This window comes from Plectropomus leopardus, chromosome 7 (genome assembly GCF_026936395.1).
Source record: "Plectropomus leopardus strain MGB_pleo_1.0 chromosome 7, ASM2693639v1, whole genome shotgun sequence".
NCBI classification, from domain to species: Eukaryota; Metazoa; Chordata; class Actinopteri; order Perciformes; family Serranidae; genus Plectropomus; species Plectropomus leopardus.
The window spans coordinates 19,021,336-19,041,842 of record NC_142182.1 but is presented as its reverse complement, the minus strand read 5'-3'; the positions used below and the strand labels follow the sequence as shown (position 1 = coordinate 19,041,842).

At 36.7% G+C, this 20,507-nt stretch overlaps 4 protein-coding genes across 4 annotated transcripts; 3 read left to right on the top strand and 1 right to left on the bottom strand.

The window, feature by feature from the left end:
* The first annotated feature begins 3,154 nt into the window (after positions 1-3,154).
* anapc13 (anaphase promoting complex subunit 13) lies at positions 3,155-4,685 on the top strand. Its single transcript, XM_042496259.2, has 2 exons — positions 3,155-3,575; positions 4,421-4,685. Exons 1-2 carry the CDS (start codon positions 3,477-3,479, stop codon positions 4,544-4,546), a joined length of 225 nt encoding a protein of 74 aa, XP_042352193.1. The 5' UTR covers positions 3,155-3,476; the 3' UTR covers positions 4,547-4,685.
* On the bottom strand, positions 4,591-10,449 carry LOC121950308 (lathosterol oxidase-like). The gene is made up of 6 exons (XM_042496258.2): positions 10,310-10,449; positions 7,895-8,112; positions 7,041-7,173; positions 6,825-6,925; positions 5,995-6,123; positions 4,591-5,078 (listed from the first exon to the last, which is right to left on the bottom strand). Exons 2-6 carry the CDS (start codon positions 8,102-8,104, stop codon positions 4,839-4,841), a joined length of 813 nt encoding a protein of 270 aa, XP_042352192.1. The 5' UTR covers positions 8,105-8,112; positions 10,310-10,449; the 3' UTR covers positions 4,591-4,838.
* A 5,652-nt stretch (positions 10,450-16,101) lies between these two features.
* mt2 (metallothionein 2) lies at positions 16,102-17,739 on the top strand. Its single transcript, XM_042495898.2, has 3 exons — positions 16,102-16,254; positions 16,374-16,439; positions 17,508-17,739. The coding sequence occupies exons 1-3, from the start codon at positions 16,158-16,160 to the stop codon at positions 17,597-17,599; spliced, it is 255 nt and encodes an 84-aa protein (XP_042351832.1). The 5' UTR covers positions 16,102-16,157; the 3' UTR covers positions 17,600-17,739.
* Positions 17,740-18,501: 762 nt separating this feature from the next.
* steep1 (STING1 ER exit protein 1) lies at positions 18,502-20,350 on the top strand. Its single transcript, XM_042496578.2, has one exon. It carries the CDS (start codon positions 18,638-18,640, stop codon positions 19,313-19,315), a length of 678 nt encoding a protein of 225 aa, XP_042352512.1. The 5' UTR covers positions 18,502-18,637; the 3' UTR covers positions 19,316-20,350.
* Positions 20,351-20,507: the final 157 nt, after the last annotated feature.

The window sequence follows — 20,507 nt, the reverse complement described above, 5'->3', positions numbered from 1 at the left end:
AGCTAATTTTAAAAGAAAGTGAAAAAAGAAAGCTAAATTATGCTACTTTCTTTCCTGAATCCACTGACTGAATGGCATATTTGAAATCTTGTACCCCTTTTTATCTTTCTTTTCATGTTTTTTTCAGCCATTTATTTTAACGCCGGCTTATTTGTCCATATCATTTTTACCATAAGTATTCCACATTTATACTTGCTTCTTTCAGATATATATTTTTTATCAACCTGGGCTATGCCTTTTACTTGATGTTTGTTTGTCCAAAAAAAAAACCCCAAAACTACAAATGGTCATAAAAGCAGTCATATTTATTAAGGTCAGGGAATAAGGAGAATACAACAGTGAGCAGCTGCAGGTGGGCTGGATCACTCCTTGCAGGGTCCAGGTCCATGCTACAGACTGGAAGAAGCCTATGACAGATTAGAACAACATAAAATCTGGTTAAATTATTTCCCTATGGTCAGGGAATAAACACAGTATTCCCTTAGACCTGTTAGTGAAACATTTCTATGATAGATTAAACAATGAACAACCTCAGAGATTCTGATTTTTTGAAGTAAGAGTTGTATACCTGTGCTGTATATGAAAAATGTAATAAATATATTTTAAAAAATAGCCAATCACTTCTCAGTCTATCTGCAAATTGATTTATTGACTAATTGTTTAAGCTGTACTGTAAATGGTTGGGAATACATTTCTAATGAAACATCATATTGATTTTTTTTTTACCTTATTCTTAAAGTAACTAGCAACTGCTGTCAGATAAATGTAGTGAAGTAAAAAGTACAATACTTCCCTCTGAAATGTAGTGGAGTTGAAGTGTAAAGTGGCATGAAAAGAATAGACTAAAGTAAAGTACAAGTACCTCAAATCTGTACTTAAGTACAATACTTGAGTAAATGTACTTTGCTACATTCCACCACTGTATATTGCTCCATTTAAATTACTTAACACCATGTTGTAATAATGTCTTAGTCCATTATCAACTTACTTACTCACTTAGATGGTGTACTTTAGATTGGGACAGTCATACACTTTGCTTCGGTCCAGGGCTGTGTTGAAGGAGTTGTTAATATACATCCCAGTCTTGCTCAGCTCTTCAGAGAATTTTCGTGACACAGGATGGTATGAACACGGTGAGGTTTCAGCGGTTGGAGGGCGAAGACCATAGTCACTGGAAGTGGTCCTGTACAACGGATGCTGGGGTTTTGCCCTCAGCCCTGGCAGTTTATCTTTGACTGTTGGAGTCATCATGCAGGAGAAAACTGGGTTACCAGGGCTAGAGCAAGTTTTTGTATTTGCTACCTGCTGTTCCTGAGAGGCTGACATCATTGCAGTGCCTACAAAAAGAAAGAAGATATCAGAACTCACAAACCAAGGTTACACAAACTTATTTTTGATGGATATCTATAACAAAACTGACTGGTGCAGAGATTCCTATCTGCCGAACAATCTTTATAAGAACAGGTGCCCCATATTTCCCAATTCACTATAAAATAAATAAATAAATAAATAAAAAAATAAATTGAACATAACATATTAAACAAATAACTAACAAAAGAAAATACTATGAAAAACTAATCTAAATAATGTAAACATCTAGAACAACATCACTAACACACACACACACACACACACACACACACACACACACATATATATATAGGCTAAGCCCCTAATGTCCACCACCCCTGGCTTTGCCTATCATAGACTAGTTATCTCAAATCAATTAAAACGATTGTTTCATGTAAAGCACATTAGAAGTAACAATGCAATAACAAGTTTGGTGACTGGCTGCTAATATTTAAACAGCCCAAGTATAAATCTTGATTTGTCCTGTATAACCCAATGTATATACATTAGGTTTATATTCACATATTCATATACGAAATCACCTGACTTGACCCCAGCGTTAGTTAACGGCTAATTGTCGGTCTAGTTATTCTACTTATGACTAAAATAGCATCAAAATTGAGCCTATTACCTGTGTGAAAGGCCGATGTTCACAATCTGATAAAGCTTAAATGTAATGTAGTTAGTCTACCTTGAAATACAGTAAACCAACACACCAATTTGCGATCTCTGGTTAGAGAGAGCTCAGCTCAAAGAAGAAGCTTCTGGTTAATCCCCAAAGGACATACTGGTTACCATAGAAACATCAAAACACGAGGTGGGCTGGTTTACGTTGGAAACAGTCAAACTAAATAATTTTACACAAGGTCCGTTTACTAGATTTTCAACCGTGTCATTTCACTGTTATATAAGATACAGAATAGGCTACGTTTTAATTTTAGTGAGCCTTTTGTACACTGGTTATTAAAAGCGTTAACAGGGCGCTTATAATTACAATTATTATTATTATTACATTAAGTTTCTGTATAAATTGGCAAGTATTGACCAAAATTTGAAAATGAAAATAATGAGACAATTAAGTACAAAACATTACTTTAGTAATACAAAAGCAGACAGACAACAAATACATAACATTGACGCAAGTATAAACACACACAGGGGTTTACCTGATTAGTTTGATTATTTTCATAAATTAATAGTTTTGGTAAGTTTCTCTCTCTCTCTCTTTATTTTTATTTTATTTTTTAAAATATTAATAACAAATCAGGTTCTTTGAGTGAAATGTTCTTGCCAAACTTTCTTTGGAGATCCAACTGAAAATCAGTCCAGAAGATAGTCACATGTACATATTGAACAAATTATCATTATCATATATTATGTTTTATATAATATTATATATAATGTCAGGTAAACAGGACAAAAACATACATGAAATGACAGATAATTGACGCAGAACATAATAATAATAAGAATAATAATAATAAGAATAATAATACATTTTTTAAAGAATGGACACGGACAAAAACAAGAGCGACTAAACAAAAATAATTCCTATTCATATGACATCAGGGGGTTTCGCCAAAGAAGTTATTGTAACAGTCTAAAAATCAGAGGAAAGTTTAAATCATTCAAGAAAAGATGGAGAGAGGGCTGTGAACCTAAAAATTTGGTTTGAGTAAAGAATTTCCCCAATGAAAGTAACAATTTCAAATATTTGTTACTTGTATCATAATAATAACATATTAGTATTTCCCTTTAGGAGATGTTTATTCTAGTGCGCGGGTATTTCCCTCAGCACGTGAAGGCATCATTGGTTACATCATCACTAAGCGTCAGAAGTTTACATACCGAATCTGCTTTGCTCAAAGGGCCAAAACTCTGCAGAAACTGGACTAAATGCTGAAAACTAAAAACCGGAACATATTTTTTTAATAGAACCAAATTAAAACCTTATTCTACACAGGCGTTGCTCAACCTCGTACTACCCTTTGTATTGCCTTTGCAGGCTACGTGGTATATTTGTAAGGCTAGCAGTGAGCTTCTGACTGTTAGCTGAATTAGCTTGAGGCTAAACTCGGTCAGTGGGGGAGATCTGAGCTGCTGGACCCGGACCCGGAGTTCAGAGGATGGACAGTGAAATCCAAAGAGACGGGAGAGTCCTGGACCTCACCGATGATGCCTGGAGGGAAGACAGGCTGCCGTATGAAGATGTCACCATCCCTCTGGTAAATGTTAGCTTTAGCAACAGCCTTTTACATAATTTGTTTACAGTCCAATGCAGACATTTCTCATCGACATGTTGAACAAAGATTTGGTTTTCACATTTTCCAACAAGAATGCTATTGATATATAATGCTATTATTTTCTCTATAGATTGACAAAACATACAATAGACTGAGGATATAGGAAACATATAAATAAGTCAGTGGTGACAGTGGTGTTAATGTAGTTTGGTTTCATTTTCAAATACTAAAAATGTAGATTAATAGCTAACTACTGCTTTATAAATGTGGAACTTTGCTAGAATGATCATCAAATTGATTATATGTAATTCTTTATATTTTGTATTATCGTTGTAGAATCCAATACATTTTTCCACTAAAGAGAAAATGTATGTTATCAACCATATACCAGGATAAATCTTTCCAAAATTGTTTGGCGTGGGGACGTTGCCAAAGCAACAGCTGAAAACCTATTTATTTTTTGTCTGGCTTTTAATGTAATGGTATTATTATATATCAATTCTCTCATTTTGACTATCCTTACGTCTCTGTACTTTTTACTGTCACTTTTTAAAATGTTGTTTATCATTGACTGTCTTTTGATTATCTAATCTTGTTATCTTTTTGCTTTCGTGTTGCATTTTTTGCTTGTGAAGCACTTTGAGCTGCATCCCTTGAATGAAAAGTACTCTATAAATAACATTTATTATTATTATTATAATTATTATTATCTTTGCTTCCCTCAAGCCTTCAGTTTTTGTCTTGACACCATCATACTGTTACTGATGTAAAGTAGTGCGAACTGCTCCTCTTTTTCATGGTACCTCGTCTCCGCTGTTCTCTGTCAGAGTGAGTTGCCTGAGGCTGAGCAGGACAACGGAGGCTCCACAGAGTCTGTGAAAGAACAAGAGATGAAGTGGACAGACCTCGCCCTGCAGAGCTTGCATGAAAACACACCGAGCACTGGAAGCTGAAAGACTCAGACTGTAGGACAGAAACACACATGGACACATGTAAATCACCATCTTTTTGCATTTTATTGTGTCATTTGAAGAATTTGCAGTGTGTTCCAGCGAAGCAGAAGTGATGCAAAAAATATATATTTAGCATTTGTTTTGTGTTTATGTTGTTGTCTTTATAAATATCTATATGAAATAACTTCATCAACTACATCTCTGTAGGAACCTTTCTGGGAATTTTAAACCAGAAGAAGAAATCCTGAGAGCAGCTCCATCATCACTGTATGTGTGCAGCCTCTGCCATGAACTAGCGAACGTTGTCATGTGGCCCCCTCTGCAGCAGGGCTGAGGGGTGTCGGTAGGACCCCCCTATACGATCCCAGAGCGTGAAGTATTGTCCGTAGTTGTAGTTGAAAAAGAGATGGTGGTCTACGTGGTGAGCAGCACCATTGATCAGAAATATCAGGGGGCCGGGGATGCGGTAGTCTCCATCGTGTATGGAAATTGTCCAGATGTTGACAAACACAAAGAGTGAGAGATAGACTGCCTGGAATGGAAATGGAAAAAAACATTTTTACAATTTAACAGAATATGTCTTAAAAATAAAAATTTGTCAACACACAGCTGGACCTGAGATAATTAAATTCAGATTTTAACACAGTTAGCATCATGAAATGTGACTCCTTAGATTAGATGTAAAACAATATGATAGTACAGTATGTCATAAAAACACCATAAAATGCCGTAATATAGTATTAATCGAAATGTCACAAAAAATGTTATAGTATAATATGCCATGAGATTGTAATAAAAATGTCACAGTAAAGTATGCCAATAGAATTTACAGGAAAATATCATAATATAGGCCGTGAAATCGCCCTAGAAAATATTGTAGTCTAGTATGCCATAAAAATAAATAAATCATTTTTAAAAATGCCATGAAAAAGGAAATAGTATAGTGTGTTATTAGTATCTCATGGTAAAGTATACCATGAAAACACAATTTAAAAAAAAGTCACAGTACACTTTCATTAAAACACCTTTAAAAAATGGTATATGCCAAGAAATTGTGATTGAAGTGTCATAGTAAAGTATGCCAAAATAATTTATAAAATGTCATAGTATGGTAAAAAGAAGTCATCAAAAATGTCATTGTATAGTGTGCAATGAAAACACTATAGAAATAACGTCATAGCATTGTAATTCATAAAGTATGCCAAAAGAATTTATGAAAAAATGTCATAGTATGATATGTAAAAAAAAAAAAACACCCTTAAAAACATCATGGTATGCGATGAAAATGCCTTAAAAATATCATACTATAATATGCCATGACATTGTACTAAAATTGTCATAATATGATATATCCAAAAAAATCAGAGTTGTCATTGCATTGTATGCTATGAAAACACCATGAAAGTATTTAATAGTACAGTACGTAATAAAGAGAAGTAGACTACCACCTTGTGGAGGGGGAAGATGAATGGGTAGACGTGATAAGGTAAGCTCTGCAGGAAGCCGTCGAGTGGGTGGAAGGCATGGCTTGCAAAAGGCGTAGGGATCTTGAATATATGGTGCTGCTTATGTAAGTGCTGAGGGGGAGAAACACATGGTCTGAATATTAGGACTGCTGTAATGAAAAGCACAGCAGGCAAACAAGGTGTGCCAAGCTCTGATGTGAATTTTACATAGAATCAGAAAGTTAGATGTCCCTAATAATTTAAAATGAAATATATAAATGCGCCTTTGACATTTTACCGAGCGCTGTGCAGCAAAAATAATACCAGAATCAGTGAAATTGGCAAATATCCTAAAAACAATGTTATCCATCGCTCAACTTGTATTTGATATATTCCTTACCATCTCACCTGCAGCTATCTCTGCCAAAACTTTGTGTACGCCTGCTCTGAGGAATAAGTGGGATGCACACATTTTCACATCACATTCCTCCTTTACAAATAACAGTTAGTGAGAGGGAAAAGGCGTACGCATGGGTTTTCTGTGTACACATTGTTTATGCATCTGAAAGCTGTCTAGTTTTGGAAACTGGTAAATGACAGCAGTGAGACTGAACCGAAGCATTACATTTGCTGGCTGTAAAAACTGAAACAAATAGCTTAAAGGTGCTAAAATGCTCTAGAGAGCTGAGGTGAACTGCAGTTAGGTGGTAATTCTCAGTGGGCTCATCAGTGCAACTGACCGCTCTTATACTATACAGTCGTGTGGTTTATTTTATATACAAAAATCTTGTTCAGAGCAGCTTTAAACTAGTCATGAACATGCTTCAGCTCACCTTGTAAATGCTCTTATGGTGCATGGAACGATGTATCCAGTAGATACACATATCGGTGAAGAACAAGAAACCAGCAATGCTCAGGAAGACCCCGGGCCAACCTGAGAAAGAAACAGACCAGCAGAATAATGGGTCTCAGTAGGACTTGTCATTGAAATCTTTTATTGGTAGCTATAATCAGCTTATTTGATTATTATTTGAGTTGGACCATCTCACCCAGAGTAGATTTGCTGATGTTGTCATAAAGTTTGCTGTATCCTTTGACCTCCCAGAAGAAAAGGGCCACGGTGGGGAAGCTCATCCAGAAGATGGAGACCATTGCTAGTTTAATCTCTTTTTTGACCTGGTTCTGTCAGTGGATCAGAGGCGCAAAATAAGGATTTAGGAGATGTTTGCTCTGGAAGGTCTGACGTTATCTTTAGGATTAAGCGGCATCTAGTGGGGATGTTGCAGAACTGAAACTTCAACCCATGCCTGTGCCGATGGTGGAGGACATAACATGCTATTCTTGGGGGCCACTTTTTTTAAAATGACAGGAGGCCAGGGGCCAGTTGCAGCAGCCCCATACATGTTTGTACGATTTTAGGAAATTTCAAGGATTTTATTTCGTTTCTGGGATTTTAGGACATTTCCATGATTTTAGGACATTTCCATGATTTTAGGACATATCTAGGAATGAAGGATGTTTCTAGGAATTTACAACGTTTCTGGGATTTTAGAACATGTCCAGGATTTTTAGGACATTTCTAGTATTTTCGGAAGTTTCAATGATTTCAGGTTGTTCTTAGTGGCTTAGCTTAGACCTCCACCAGGGGTGGGAGAGATCCTCTACTGGTGCTTGTCTTATGCAATCTGGCACCTTGTGTTTACTAAAAGTACAAACATAATTCCCAGTGTGAATCACTTTATTTTTATTGTGAATTAGAAAGTCGCACTCTATTGGGGGCCAGATTCGGGCGCAGGCGGTAAGCTGAGCTTCACTGTCCTACACCCTGAACCTTAAACAAATGAAAAATAAAACAATCCCAATCACATGTAGTTTATACGCCCAATCAATTAAAACAGCTTACCTCAATAAATTGAGGATGTTTCATGAGCTTATGGTCAAACACGTAGTGGAAGTTAAGAGCACCAAAGCCCAGGTAAATCAGCACTGCTCCCAGGTTGGTCACCACCCACAGGCTGATTATCTGACGCAGAGCCCCATCCTCGGGCCATGAGGCTGGGTAAACATACGGGGTGAAGATGTAATTGTCAGCAATGTTTAGCACATGATCCATGGCACAGTCTGTGAAGAGAGTGAAATGTACAGTATGATCAGTACTGCGCTTCATGTGATAGTTCAGAGTTTTTGAAGTGGGGCAGTTTGGGGTACTTATACATAGTCTGGTATATTACATATAATAAATGTCAGTCTGCATGCCCCCAGTTGAAAGAAGCAGGCTGGAGTCTGACATGAAAGATAAGCGATGTACCCCTGTGGACGTGGCAGCAGCAAATAGTATGTTAGTGTCACATAAAAAAGTCCCACCAAAAAAAAACCAAAACAATTATTAGTTCAAGCATACGCTAAATCGAGAGTATTTTCACTGCTTTAGCTCAATGTCAGAAGGTGATTTTCAACTGAAAATTGAAGCTGTTGTATCACTCTTTTCAAAGCCAGAATCCATTGAGAAAAACAGTGATTTAAAATTGCAGAACACACGAGCTGCTGGTCTACTGCTGCCTCAATTAGTTAGTTTTTTTGTGTTATTGTTTGAATTTGGCATTTAATAGGTTTAGTTTGGATACACCAAAGTCACACGATAACACTAACCAACTAGCTGATCGTAGCAGCAGCAGAATGGCAGCTCTTGTGTTCACTGAGCGAAAAGTATTATTTTTCTCAATGGAGTTTGTTGGCTTTGATGAGAGCATAGACGAGGAACTGAAGCCATGTAATGGCATCTACGTAAATTTGTACTATTTGAAGGAAAGACAAAGTGGTGAATCCAGCCTGCTCCTCCAAACTGTAGGCATGACGACTGTCCTTTACTGTATGCAATACAATGACTATGGATAACCATAAAACTCCACTTCCAAAAACCTTTACTATCCCTTCATCAGGCATGACGCACAGATGAAAGAGAACAAACTAGCCTCACTGTGAGAGAAGATAACAAGATGAAATTCTGTCAAAAACACATGCACAAGGTAGTTAGTTTGTTAGATTTTATAAATATGCTTCTTATCGAAGACTCTGAAACTGTGTCCAAGATAAACAATTTTTAAAAAATCTCTCTCATAATATCCTTAAAAAAAACCAAAACAAAACTATATCTTTTCTGTTCTAGATGTTTTCTATAGAGACAAACCTGGCCAAGACAGGCAACTTATGTACTCATTTAAAAGTGGAGTGACACAGACAGAGAAAAAAAAACACTATTATAGTTACAAGACAATGAAATGAAAGCATCATACCTGTGTGTGCTAATGCAAGCCACTATAAATGTGCCAAAATAGTTAACAATAGCTCATCTTTGACCCCTCTATTAATGCAGCTGTACTTGCTAGAGTGAATTCTTGTTGCAAATAACACCAGCACCTCTTTACCAGCTGCTGCTGATTAGACCAAAGTCCTGCGCTTGTTTCTGTCTGTGGTGATCAAAAGCTGCATCTGATGGGCTCTCTGTTTGACATGACTCAGTCAGGCACTTCAACAGTGATTATACAAGATGCTAATACATGTGAAAACAGGGAAGCTGTAGATAATAGAGTTAATAGTTAAGCAGACACATGTATATGTAGAGTTCATGCAGGAATCTGCTCACAGGACACACTCTGATCCCTAAATGCTGCCAAGGAATCCCATGCAGGATGTGGCTTGACGCCCAAGTGATTTAGCTATGGAAATGTCCCACCTTGATATTTTTTTAAAGTTAAGAATTGTTTATATCCAATTTTATTAATTGTTTATACCTGACTCTTCACCTTGTGTATGCTTCAAATGTGGGATAACTAATTTGGTTTTAACCCTCTGAAACCTGATCGAATTGGCTTGAACTCTTTCAAAAACTTTGGAAGAAGGCAATAAGTAAATTAATAAACATGAAATGCACCCAAAAAATTAACAAGAAATCAGTGGGGAAAAAAAAAAAAGTTTACAAGAAGTACAAAAGGAAAATTTTTTTTTAAAAATCCCCGGACATATCTTGCCAATTTGCGATGTTTTCAAAAGAAATCAATCCAATTATCTCTGGCTCTGTAGTTTTAAATGCTTGTAAAATGTCTCTGAACTCAGCAAAACAAAAATGATGTTGATCCAGGTTAGGTTCTAAAGGGTTTACCCAAATGTATGCTTACGGAAAAATCACCATCATGCAGTGAGTGAAGAGTGAAAAAACAGGAGCAGCACAACAATGACTCTGTGGGACAGACACTCACTCAGGACTAAATATATTTTCAAAAGAGCTCATTGCTGAATTTGTTGTTGCAGCTGAACTGACCTGTTAGTGTGTGAACTTCCTATCAATGGATGAGTCCTTATTCCTCCACACACAGCGTGTCCTGCAGCATATGATTTGCGACAGAAAGCATGTGGCTTCATGTAGCAGGCCGTTTTGTGGAGTTTACCGTGCATTCCAAGACCAGCAAGAAGCTGGTCACATATCAGAGGGAAACACTTCTTTGCTTTATTTCTTTGAGGCAGTGAGTATGAGACAGGCGTCCAGGGGACACAGTCGTGTCGCTCCTGGTGGAACAAGATCCCTGCATGATCAGCAAATAACAAGCAGCTCAGTGACAGCAAAACTTGATGTACCAGTCAGATCTGTACTTTTCTCAATCTGAGTGACATAATCTTTCTCAATTCACTAAACAATTTTTGAATAATAGATTTATTCCAAGTAATGGAATGTGGTTTGTTATGATATGACAGATGGTTCATATGAAACAAGTGAAATTATCTGATCTCTTTAGCATTTGTACTCCTAAGTTATCAGAAATGTCATCACAGCATTTTAAACCTTGCACAGTCTAAATCTGTTTTAATGCAAAATCACTTGTGAGGGTAAGCATGCCATTTTTTGCGGTGCATGTGCCCGGTCCCCTATTGGGCTTTAGGATCAAATTCCCCCTGAACTGTGCCCTTTATACACACACACACACACACACACACACACACACACACACACACACACACACACACACACACAAAATAAGTGTGTATATCATTTACTTAAATGAAGTTACTGATACTACTAAAAATACCCTCTTTCAAGTAAATGTGCTACGTTGAAAATTTTTACCTAAATGAAAGTATGCATGATCAGGAAAAAATAATAAAAGTATTAAAAAGTAAAAGTACTCAATGCAAAAAAAAATGTCTTCAGCAACTGCTGTACTATATCATTAACTTATTAATACTCATGCATTATTCATCTGTGTGGCCAAACGCAATGCAAAAGCAGGATTTTACTGCGATTGGCTGAGGTGGAGCTTCTTTTTAACAAGTTTATATGTGACTGCAACTAATTATTTTCAATAAGGAAGAATTTATTTTCTCCATTAATCGATTGAGTGTTCTGTAAAAATTCTGAAAATTGTAAGAAATGCTGTCATGATTAGAGCTCAAAGTGTCACCTATTTTTGTTTTGTCCAGCCAGCAGTCCAAACCTCAACATAATTAATATACATTGAAATAAGTAAAAGGAAAAGTGGCTAATCTTTACATTTAAGATGCTGGAGCTACAAAATATGAGGCATTTCTTAATTTAAAATGCAGATCATCAAAATAGTTGCCAATTAATTTTCTGTCAACTGACAAATTGATTGATCAACTGATTACTTTAGCTGTTTGTATAAACTGTTTGGTAGTTTAAACTGACGACGAGACATTATATTTTACACACTCTTTTCATGTTTTTATGCCAACATCTTAATTTGTTAAGTAATTACTTGTGAAGCTGTCAGATAAATGTAGTCAGGTAAAAAGTACAGTATTCCCCTTTGACATGTGAGTAGAATTATAAAGTTGCTTGAGCAGAAAAGACTTGAGTAAAGTACTTGTATTAGTGCCTCAAATTTGTACTTAGATTTTAGCCACACACACGTACAGTATGATGTCGCTGAGAAAGAAAGATGCCCACAAGTGGACAAAGTGATCCTGATGCTTGCACAGACAATCTGAACCAGATGGTGAATGTTTCATGCAAAGAGCTCCTCTTTGCACTCCATCTTTAGCTGTTATTTTTAAATCCATTATTACGATTACTATTATCAATTCAAGTATCTCTACTGTACTGAATAGGTTTATAAATTGATCACAATATAGCGTGGTCATGTTTCGGTTATGTGCTCCTTCGAAGTAAAAAGTACAAATTGTTCTACATTTCTTTCTTTCATAAAGTTTTTGGCATCCTTTACTTTCCCAATAATTAACTCCTAAATATGACAATTGGAAGGTTGGACCCGGAAAGTTGCTTACACTTACTGCCTCCATTCATAACTTGGCTGTTATTATTATTATTTTTTGCTTGACATTACATGACAAAGTAACATATAGCCTACCTTAATAAAAAATAAAATAAAAATGAATGTGCACCTGAAATAAGAAATGGATCAAATAACTCATGAGAAAAATTAAACAGGTGCCCACAAGCAAAGCGCTTAGTCTCTCTCTGAGTCTCTATCTACGTGTAGATGTCTCCCTCTAGAGCTCTCTGACACAAACAGCACATTTATGTGCAGTGTGTCTCATGTCTTATCATACCATCATAAACAAAGGATGACTGATAGATTAATACCTTTAACCCTGTTTAACCCTCTGAAACCTGGAACATCAATTTTCTTGTTTTGCATTCAGATGCCTTTCATGTGCATTAAGACTTTTGAAACTAAGGCAAATTTGTTTGATTTCTTTAGAAAACATGGCTAAAAATGAGCAACTTAAATTAAATTACAATAAATTTATTCACGCCATTAAAAATAGTAAAAGAAAACAGGTCAAAAAAGGGCAGAAAAAACAGGTGTTGGAGAGATAAGAAATCCCAATGGGCTTAAAGAAATACCTCACATAAGGTAACACAATAAGTTACCATACTTTGAGAGAAGAAAAAGCAAAAGAGAAAAAAAAAAACAAAAACAAATTATTAGAAGTGATTTTTTAATGTCCCAAAAATACATGAATAATTACTTTTATTGTAATTATTATTAATACTTTTACTTTTTGTTCTTTTTTCACCTTTTTGTGTTTTTTTACATTTTTAATTTTTATTATTATTATTATTATTATTATTATTATTATTATTACTGGCAATAAGCAATTCGGTGAGAAATGTTCAACAAATTGCAAGAAAACAATAGATTTATTAAATTTGTATTTCTTTTAAACAGTTAGGAAAAAATGTCCATGGACAAAAAGCTGGGGAGGTTTTTAAAAATCATAATTACATATTTAAAATTCTGTTACAAAATTATTATATTTTTAAAGCACTTTTTGTAGGTCATTTAATTATTTTTTTTTTTTAAAGAGTCTTATTTATTTTTTAGACTAATTTTCAAGATATTTTCTTGTACTTTTTAATAATTTGTTTTTAATTTTGGGGTAATTTCTTCTATGATTTAGAAAGAGATCACACTAATTTGCTCAGGTTTCAGAGAGTTAATATGGAGCTCTGGGGGTTTTCTACACTGGCCTTCTCAAGGCCCATTGTATATGACTTACTCAACACTTTCAATATGCAAACAATAAGCAGCATATACATATATTAAGCCTATATTTATTGTAAAATCATGTAGACTGTGATTTAATGTGATTATATTGTAGTCGATTTGATATACCTCAGCGATATCTTCTGGGCACTTATTGCCAACATTGTTTATTGGCTTCATTGCTGGTATATTTATTTTTATTGTTTGGTTGCTGTTTCTTTGTATTTCTTGAATTGCCTGATTTATGGGATCAGCCATTGTTACTCTGTTTCAAAAAGCACTTTATTAATATGATATGCAGGGCTGGCTACAGTCCAGGGGCACTGTGTTGGTTTATTTTATTTTTGTTCTGTTTCTATTCTTTTCTTTATAGGTTTTATATCTGTTTGCTCAGTTTAAAGCAGATGCTGTTGAATTAACAATAGCCTACTTGAAATGTGCCTTGTTTGTTTGTACTCATTAAGCTCAATAGACTGAATAAAAAACTCAAGAAATACAGTTTATAATAATTATTATTAGTAGTAGTTGTTACTAGATTTGCACTCAGCTCTAAACTCAACATCAGCCTCACCCCATGATTATTCAGCTCCTTACGTACAGACATGGAATTTTCCGAATAAGTATCTGATAATTTTGCAATCACTTATGTGGAAAAATACTCAGAGCAGCCGGATGGTAGCGAGCGCAAAAATGCTGCCTTCAGGCTCCCACCACAAGCTCCAACATCCGAGAGAAATGAACGCTAACAGTTACTCACATGAGGAAATGTGTGTCAGCAAATTGTAATGAATAAACACATAAGCATACAGTCAACAGAGTGCAGCAGTGCTCTTTAGCGAATGAAACTGCGAAATATCTCTATAGGATTCAAAACAACTAGACTCACTCATGGAGGAGGTATTTGATGTAGTACACGGTACCTGAAGGCAGCACATTACAATAGCCTATTTACTTTGGTTTGCTCACAAACGCTGTGGGGCGGCCGGGTGCAGAGCAGCACGAGGGAGTGAGGGAGTGAGTGCATCAACCACAACAGACAGCTGCTGCCTGTTTGCACCGTGTGCACACAACGTTACATGTGATGTGGAAATAAAAACTGTCCCTTAACGATTACATGTTTGCAAACGTTTGTCTTTGTCTAGATGTCACCACGACACCGACGCTTGAATTATTGAGACAAAATAACTAAACCTTCAAAAAAAAAAAAAAAAAAAGGTCTGCATGATTAAAGTTAAATTTGGTGAAAAGGGGATATGATGTGCTATAACAGCTTTATCCAAAGGCGTAGATTTATCAATGCTAGACAACCTTTCCCTCATGGAATGATATTTCAGTCAATACGAAATAAATAATTAAATAAATACATCAATAAATAAATATAACGATTAATGAATAAATAAATATATTATTATTATTATTGTTTATGTATTGCCCGTTTTTCCCCCCATATATTTATTTAGGGATTTATTTCAGTCAAATTTATTTACTGCTCATAATTATTTACTGATGGATTTATTTACTATTGACTAAAATAGCATTTCATACTCCTTGTCTTCATGAATGAAACAAAGCACTAAAATGTAGAAAAAAAATAGAGATGCCTTGCATATTTTCTTTTTTCATTATTTTTTAAAACGTCTGTATGACTAAAAAATAATGTAGCCCCCAAGGACCACATTATTAATTAAAAACAATTTAACATTATTAAAACCTAAAGGGATATATAGGCTGCTATATATGTTTGTGTGTGTGTGTTTGTATATATATTTACTATTTTTTTGCCAAGTTGCTCATTGTTTTGATTTCTTTCAAGGAAAAGGGCAGTTTGCTTAGGTTTCAAGGGTTAAATAGCTTGTGAAAGGCATCTACACACAGCACAAGAACACTGATGTTGGTCCAGGTTTCAAGTGGTTAGTTGAGCATAAATAAAATAAGTAGGACTTGAAAAATTTAGGCATGGCTTTTATTGGCTGATTTTTCATTTTTGTGTGGCAGAAAGGCTGCTTTTAATAGTATTCTAACCTATTTTTAAACTCATTATGAGCTCTCATTTAGTGAGTAAAACCGTAATTGCATTAGCCTACTTTAAGTATTTTGTCAGCCAACCCACGCCATCTGTTTCCAAAGTCTTTATTGCACACGTGAACGCATCTCGAGCATTCATCCACATAAATGTTGATGTAGTAGACTCGTGCGCAAACTGAGCACGACTCACGATTGATCTGTGCGCACCACATTTTTCACTGCCGACCACCCGTGAAAAACAGAAATTATTTCTCTTGGGGAGACAAGTACTAGTTATTGTCCCAACATGCCTTCTGAAAATTCAACATGTTGTTCATGAACTTACGTGACCTGTGTTCTACATGCCGCCGTGTTTTATGGTGTTTTTCTCCGTGTAAACACGTTAATTATTCCGGAGTTGCCAGGAGGCGAAATTGGGGTCTTACGCAATGTTTAGACAATACCCCAGCTCCCCCTTTCCTGTGCATCTCTGCTCTCGCTCCTGGCTGATTCACAAGTCGTGTGCACAGACCTCTTTGTAATCATCTGACTGCGCGCAGCAGCGTGACAGGCGCAGTTTTGCACCCGGTCTTGTTGTTCCCGGGACGCTATAAAATCGCCGCCCGTGAGCTGAAGAGCATGACACTGACTCGTCTGAGATCAGAGACACAGCATCTTCACACGAAGACAAGACCCATCCACTGGAAAAAAATGGACCCCTGCGACTGCGCCAAGAGTAAGTGATATTTGTGAACTGTTCGTGTAGTGTTTTTCGTATTTTTTAAAAATTATATCTAATCAACTATTTGCCCTTTGCTTAACCGGAATCTAATTTGGCTTAATTTTGTCTTCTAGGTGGAACCTGCAACTGCGGAGGATCCTGCACCTGTACTAACTGCTCTTGCACCACCTGCAAGAAGAGTGAGTCAAATCCTTACCTATACCTACATTTTTTTTTTTTTTATTTTAAGCATTTTTATGTATTTAGTTATTTATTTATTTTACAAAATTTAGTAACTTCGTTTTGACAAGTGCTATTGGCCTACATGAGGGTATATTAAGAGTCCTTTAACTCTTTTAAATCTAAACAAATAGGTTTGGTTTCTTTCAAAAACATGGCAGAGGGAACAAGCAACTTTACATGACATGGTCCAAAATTTAGCAAATAAAGGTAAAAAGAATATTGACAAAAAAAAACAAAACAAAAAAAAAAAAAAACACACAAAAAACAAAATTACAAGAGCCCAACTTCTCTGTAACCTAAATTGGAATATAAAAGTACTTTTGTAGGTATTTTCCCCAATTTTTGAGGATAATATTTAATAATCCTCATTTTTAAAAACTAGGTAAATTTCTTGTCACTTGACAAGATAAAACTAAAGTTTTCAAAATAAAACTAAATTTGCTCAAAAAGGGTCTGAACGCAGCACAAGAAGACTTATCGATCCAGGTTTAAAAGAGTTAAGTGCAGTATATTATCCTGAAAAGTTTGTCATTCCCAGGTCGCCAAATATTTACTCGTTTGGTGTTACTTCCAAAACCAAGGTCGTGTGTTTGGCAACCTGGCAATGAGACTGTGACCTTGCTCCACTTAAATACTGAACCTTTTGAACTGTTTTTTTTTTTTTTTTTTAAAGAATGATGCAATATGTTCATGTATGGGGAATTAAATATCCTTAGCACTTGTAAAAGTTGCTTACTTGTGATGTATAATATCTTTAAAATGTCATTTGTGTTGAACATCTGAAAACACTTTAACATGACATGCATGCAGCTGCCCAGGTGGCTCTGATCAGCTTAATGAGCTGTATCAAACTTGACTCCAGAAAATTTACCAAATTTGGCCTGAAATAATGCTCTGACTTAAAGTGACTTAAATGTCCTGGACTTTAGGCTGGCTGCTGTCATTTTTTTTTTTAAAGATTTCTTTTTTTTTTTTTTTTTTTACATGACCATTGATCTTGTCACTAACACATTCTCCTTTTTCAGGCTGCTGCCCATGCTGCCCATCTGGCTGCAGCAAATGTGCCTCAGGCTGCGTGTGCAAAGGGAAGACGTGTGACACCAGCTGCTGTCAGTGAGGTGCCTGCAACATCGGCCCTCTCCTGTCCTTGTGATGGAGCCTGTGTGAACTACTTTGACATATTTTTGTCTACAGTGAATTATGTGTTTTGTACTGTATGTCTTTAATGTTGAAATAAACAAGATTCCTTCATTTGAATGTGTTGTTGTGGTTTAAAGATATCAGTGGTTAAGGCTGCAGGGTTTCAAGCCTCAAATGAGCTGAGGTTGTCAGATGTGCTGCTGCAGTGTAAAGTCATCTGACAAGGTCACCCTGAGGGGAGGTGGTGTACAGAGCTGGAGGCTGTAGTGTCCTGATTCAGTATCAAAGGAAATAATTTAGCAGATGGAGGGTAATGTAAGACTGAGAACTAAGACTGTTGCTAAGGGCTTTAAAAAAACGTGATGAGGGCAGTGTGATTTGTTGGAGCTGCAAAACATGTTTGAGCTGGTTCAAATGAGAGGCTTGTCCAGAGTTAAGGTAGTTACCTTGTATGACTTCATTGTAAAAGATTTTGGCCTTACTTTCAAACATCAAGTCTGTATCAAATGCTAGTTTCCCACTGAAATGGGGACGGTACAATTTTTGACAACAGACCACACAAAAACCACATGCAGAATTATATACCATAACACTAGAACCGGTAGCCACGTGATAATGGCAATGTGTTTAGTTTATATTTGGGAATGTGTAGTTGCCTGTCTTAGCATAGCACTTTTAATATCTCAATATAATTCAAATAAGCATCCTTTATTCGTCCCACAGCGAAGTATATGTGCAATACCGTGTGTGTGTGTGTGTGTGTGTGAGAGAGAGAGAAGTTAGATTTATTTATTTTTTGGTAATAAACCGTTTTCACATAACCAAATGAGTTTAATTTGACGCGTGATTATGCGGAACAAATAGAAGGCACTTTGGGTTCCGGGTAGGAACAGTAACAGAGGCGTACACAGGAAACGTCTCAAACCAGTGTTTCCGTGTTTTCGTCGTCATGTCGTCTCAACAATAACATTTTATCAGACGTTTCTAGTATCATCAGACATTTAAGCGTCCAGACATGCCGAAGGTGGTGTCCAGGAGTGTGGTGTGCTCGGACACCAGAGACAGAGAGGAGTACGACGACGGAGAGAAGCCGCTGCATGTTTACTACTGCCTGTGCGGGCAGATGGTGCTGGTGCTGGACTGCCAGCTGGAGAAGCTGCCCATGAGGCCCCGGGACCGAGCCCGGGTCATCGACGCGGCCAAACACGCCCACAAATTCTGCAACGTGGAGCAGGACGAGAACGCGTACCTGAAGCGGCCCGAGGGCATCGAGAGGCAGTACCGCAAGAAGTGCGGGAAGTGCGGGCTGCTGCTTTTCTACCAGCACCAGGCCAAAAACAACCCGGCCACCTTCATCGTGGACGGAGCCGTGGTCAAGTTCGGGCAGGGCTTCGGTAACACCAGCGTGTACAGCCAGAAGCAGCCGGAGGCTCCCAAAAAGGTCCGCGTGATGATGACCAAGCGGACCAAAGACATGGGCAAGTTCAGCTCCGTCACCGTGTCCACCATCGACGAGGAGGAGGAGGAGATCGAGGCCCGGGAGGTGGCCGACTCCTACGCCCAAAACGCCAAGGTGATCGAGAAGCAGCTGGAGAGGAAGGGCATGAGCAAGAGGAGGCTGCAGGAGCTGGCGGAGCTGGAGGCCAAGAAGGCGAAGATGAAGGGTACACTGATCGATAATCAGTTCAAGTAGAAGTAGAGTTAAGGGAAATGTAATTTACGTTGCTTTACGACCGATTCTCAGCTTCCTGCACCTCAGACTGTGGTGAAAGCACGTTAGACGTTTTAAGTATAGCAAAAAATAACAACTTATAACCCTTTGAAACCTGAGAAATTGGTTTGATTTCATTCAAAGACTAGGCACTGAGCAACTTAAGAAAAAAAAAGACCCAAACACTAACAAAAAATATCGTACATAAGGGGGGAAATGAAAATAAAGTAAAAGGTAAAAAAAAGTGCTTAAAAATAATATTTCTGTAAAATAAACTCAAATATATAATTATGATACTGATAAATATTTTTTAGTTTGCTAGTTTAAAACACGAACAAAACAAAAACATCAATTTCAACACTGTCTGAAACCCACTTTGACATTTGTAAAGACTTTGACATTTGCACTATTTGTGACAATGCATATAAGGGACATTTCACTGCATTTTTCTAGTCCAGATTTGACCCATTTAAGTATAGTAGGTTTTGATCGGGACCTGGTTCAGTGTAATCTACATGTGAATAATGCTGTGAAATGACCTTTTTTTGCAGTTCCACAAATAGAATAAAGGTTTCACATATGTGAAAGCGGGTTTCAGCCTATTTTGAGTCTGTACTTCAAATGACTAACATGCTTTCACCGTAGTAGGAGGTGCAAAACACTGAGCTGTTTGCAATTTAACATCATCTCCCTTAACTCTTACTTTAACTGCTGAATCAGAGGCCAACTTCAGCATCATGCTCAGTGAGGACACACCTTGTGACACAAAAGTTATCCTCAGGAGAGCCTCATCCACAGTGGATCCATTTATTATCTGTCCTTTACTGGACAGCACACCAGTATATAAAGAGGACATTATTTGGACACACCAGTACGGGACTGATTATTTGTGCAGGTGTTGTGTATCAAGATGGTGATCTTGGGGTGAGGTTGTAGACCTTTTTCTTTTCTTTTTATCTTTTTTGTACAAAACTTTAAAGACCAAATAAAACTGCTTGGTATTTTTGAAAATTTGAATGTGCTTATGTTCTTCTTGAAAATATGCTATGGCACACATAAAAAAAAAAGCTTTATTTCTTTCAAAGACATAGGACATGGCAATGAGCAACATAATAAGAAATGATCAAAAAATGAGGCATCACCTAAAATTAGGAAGGAAAATAAAGAATAAAGT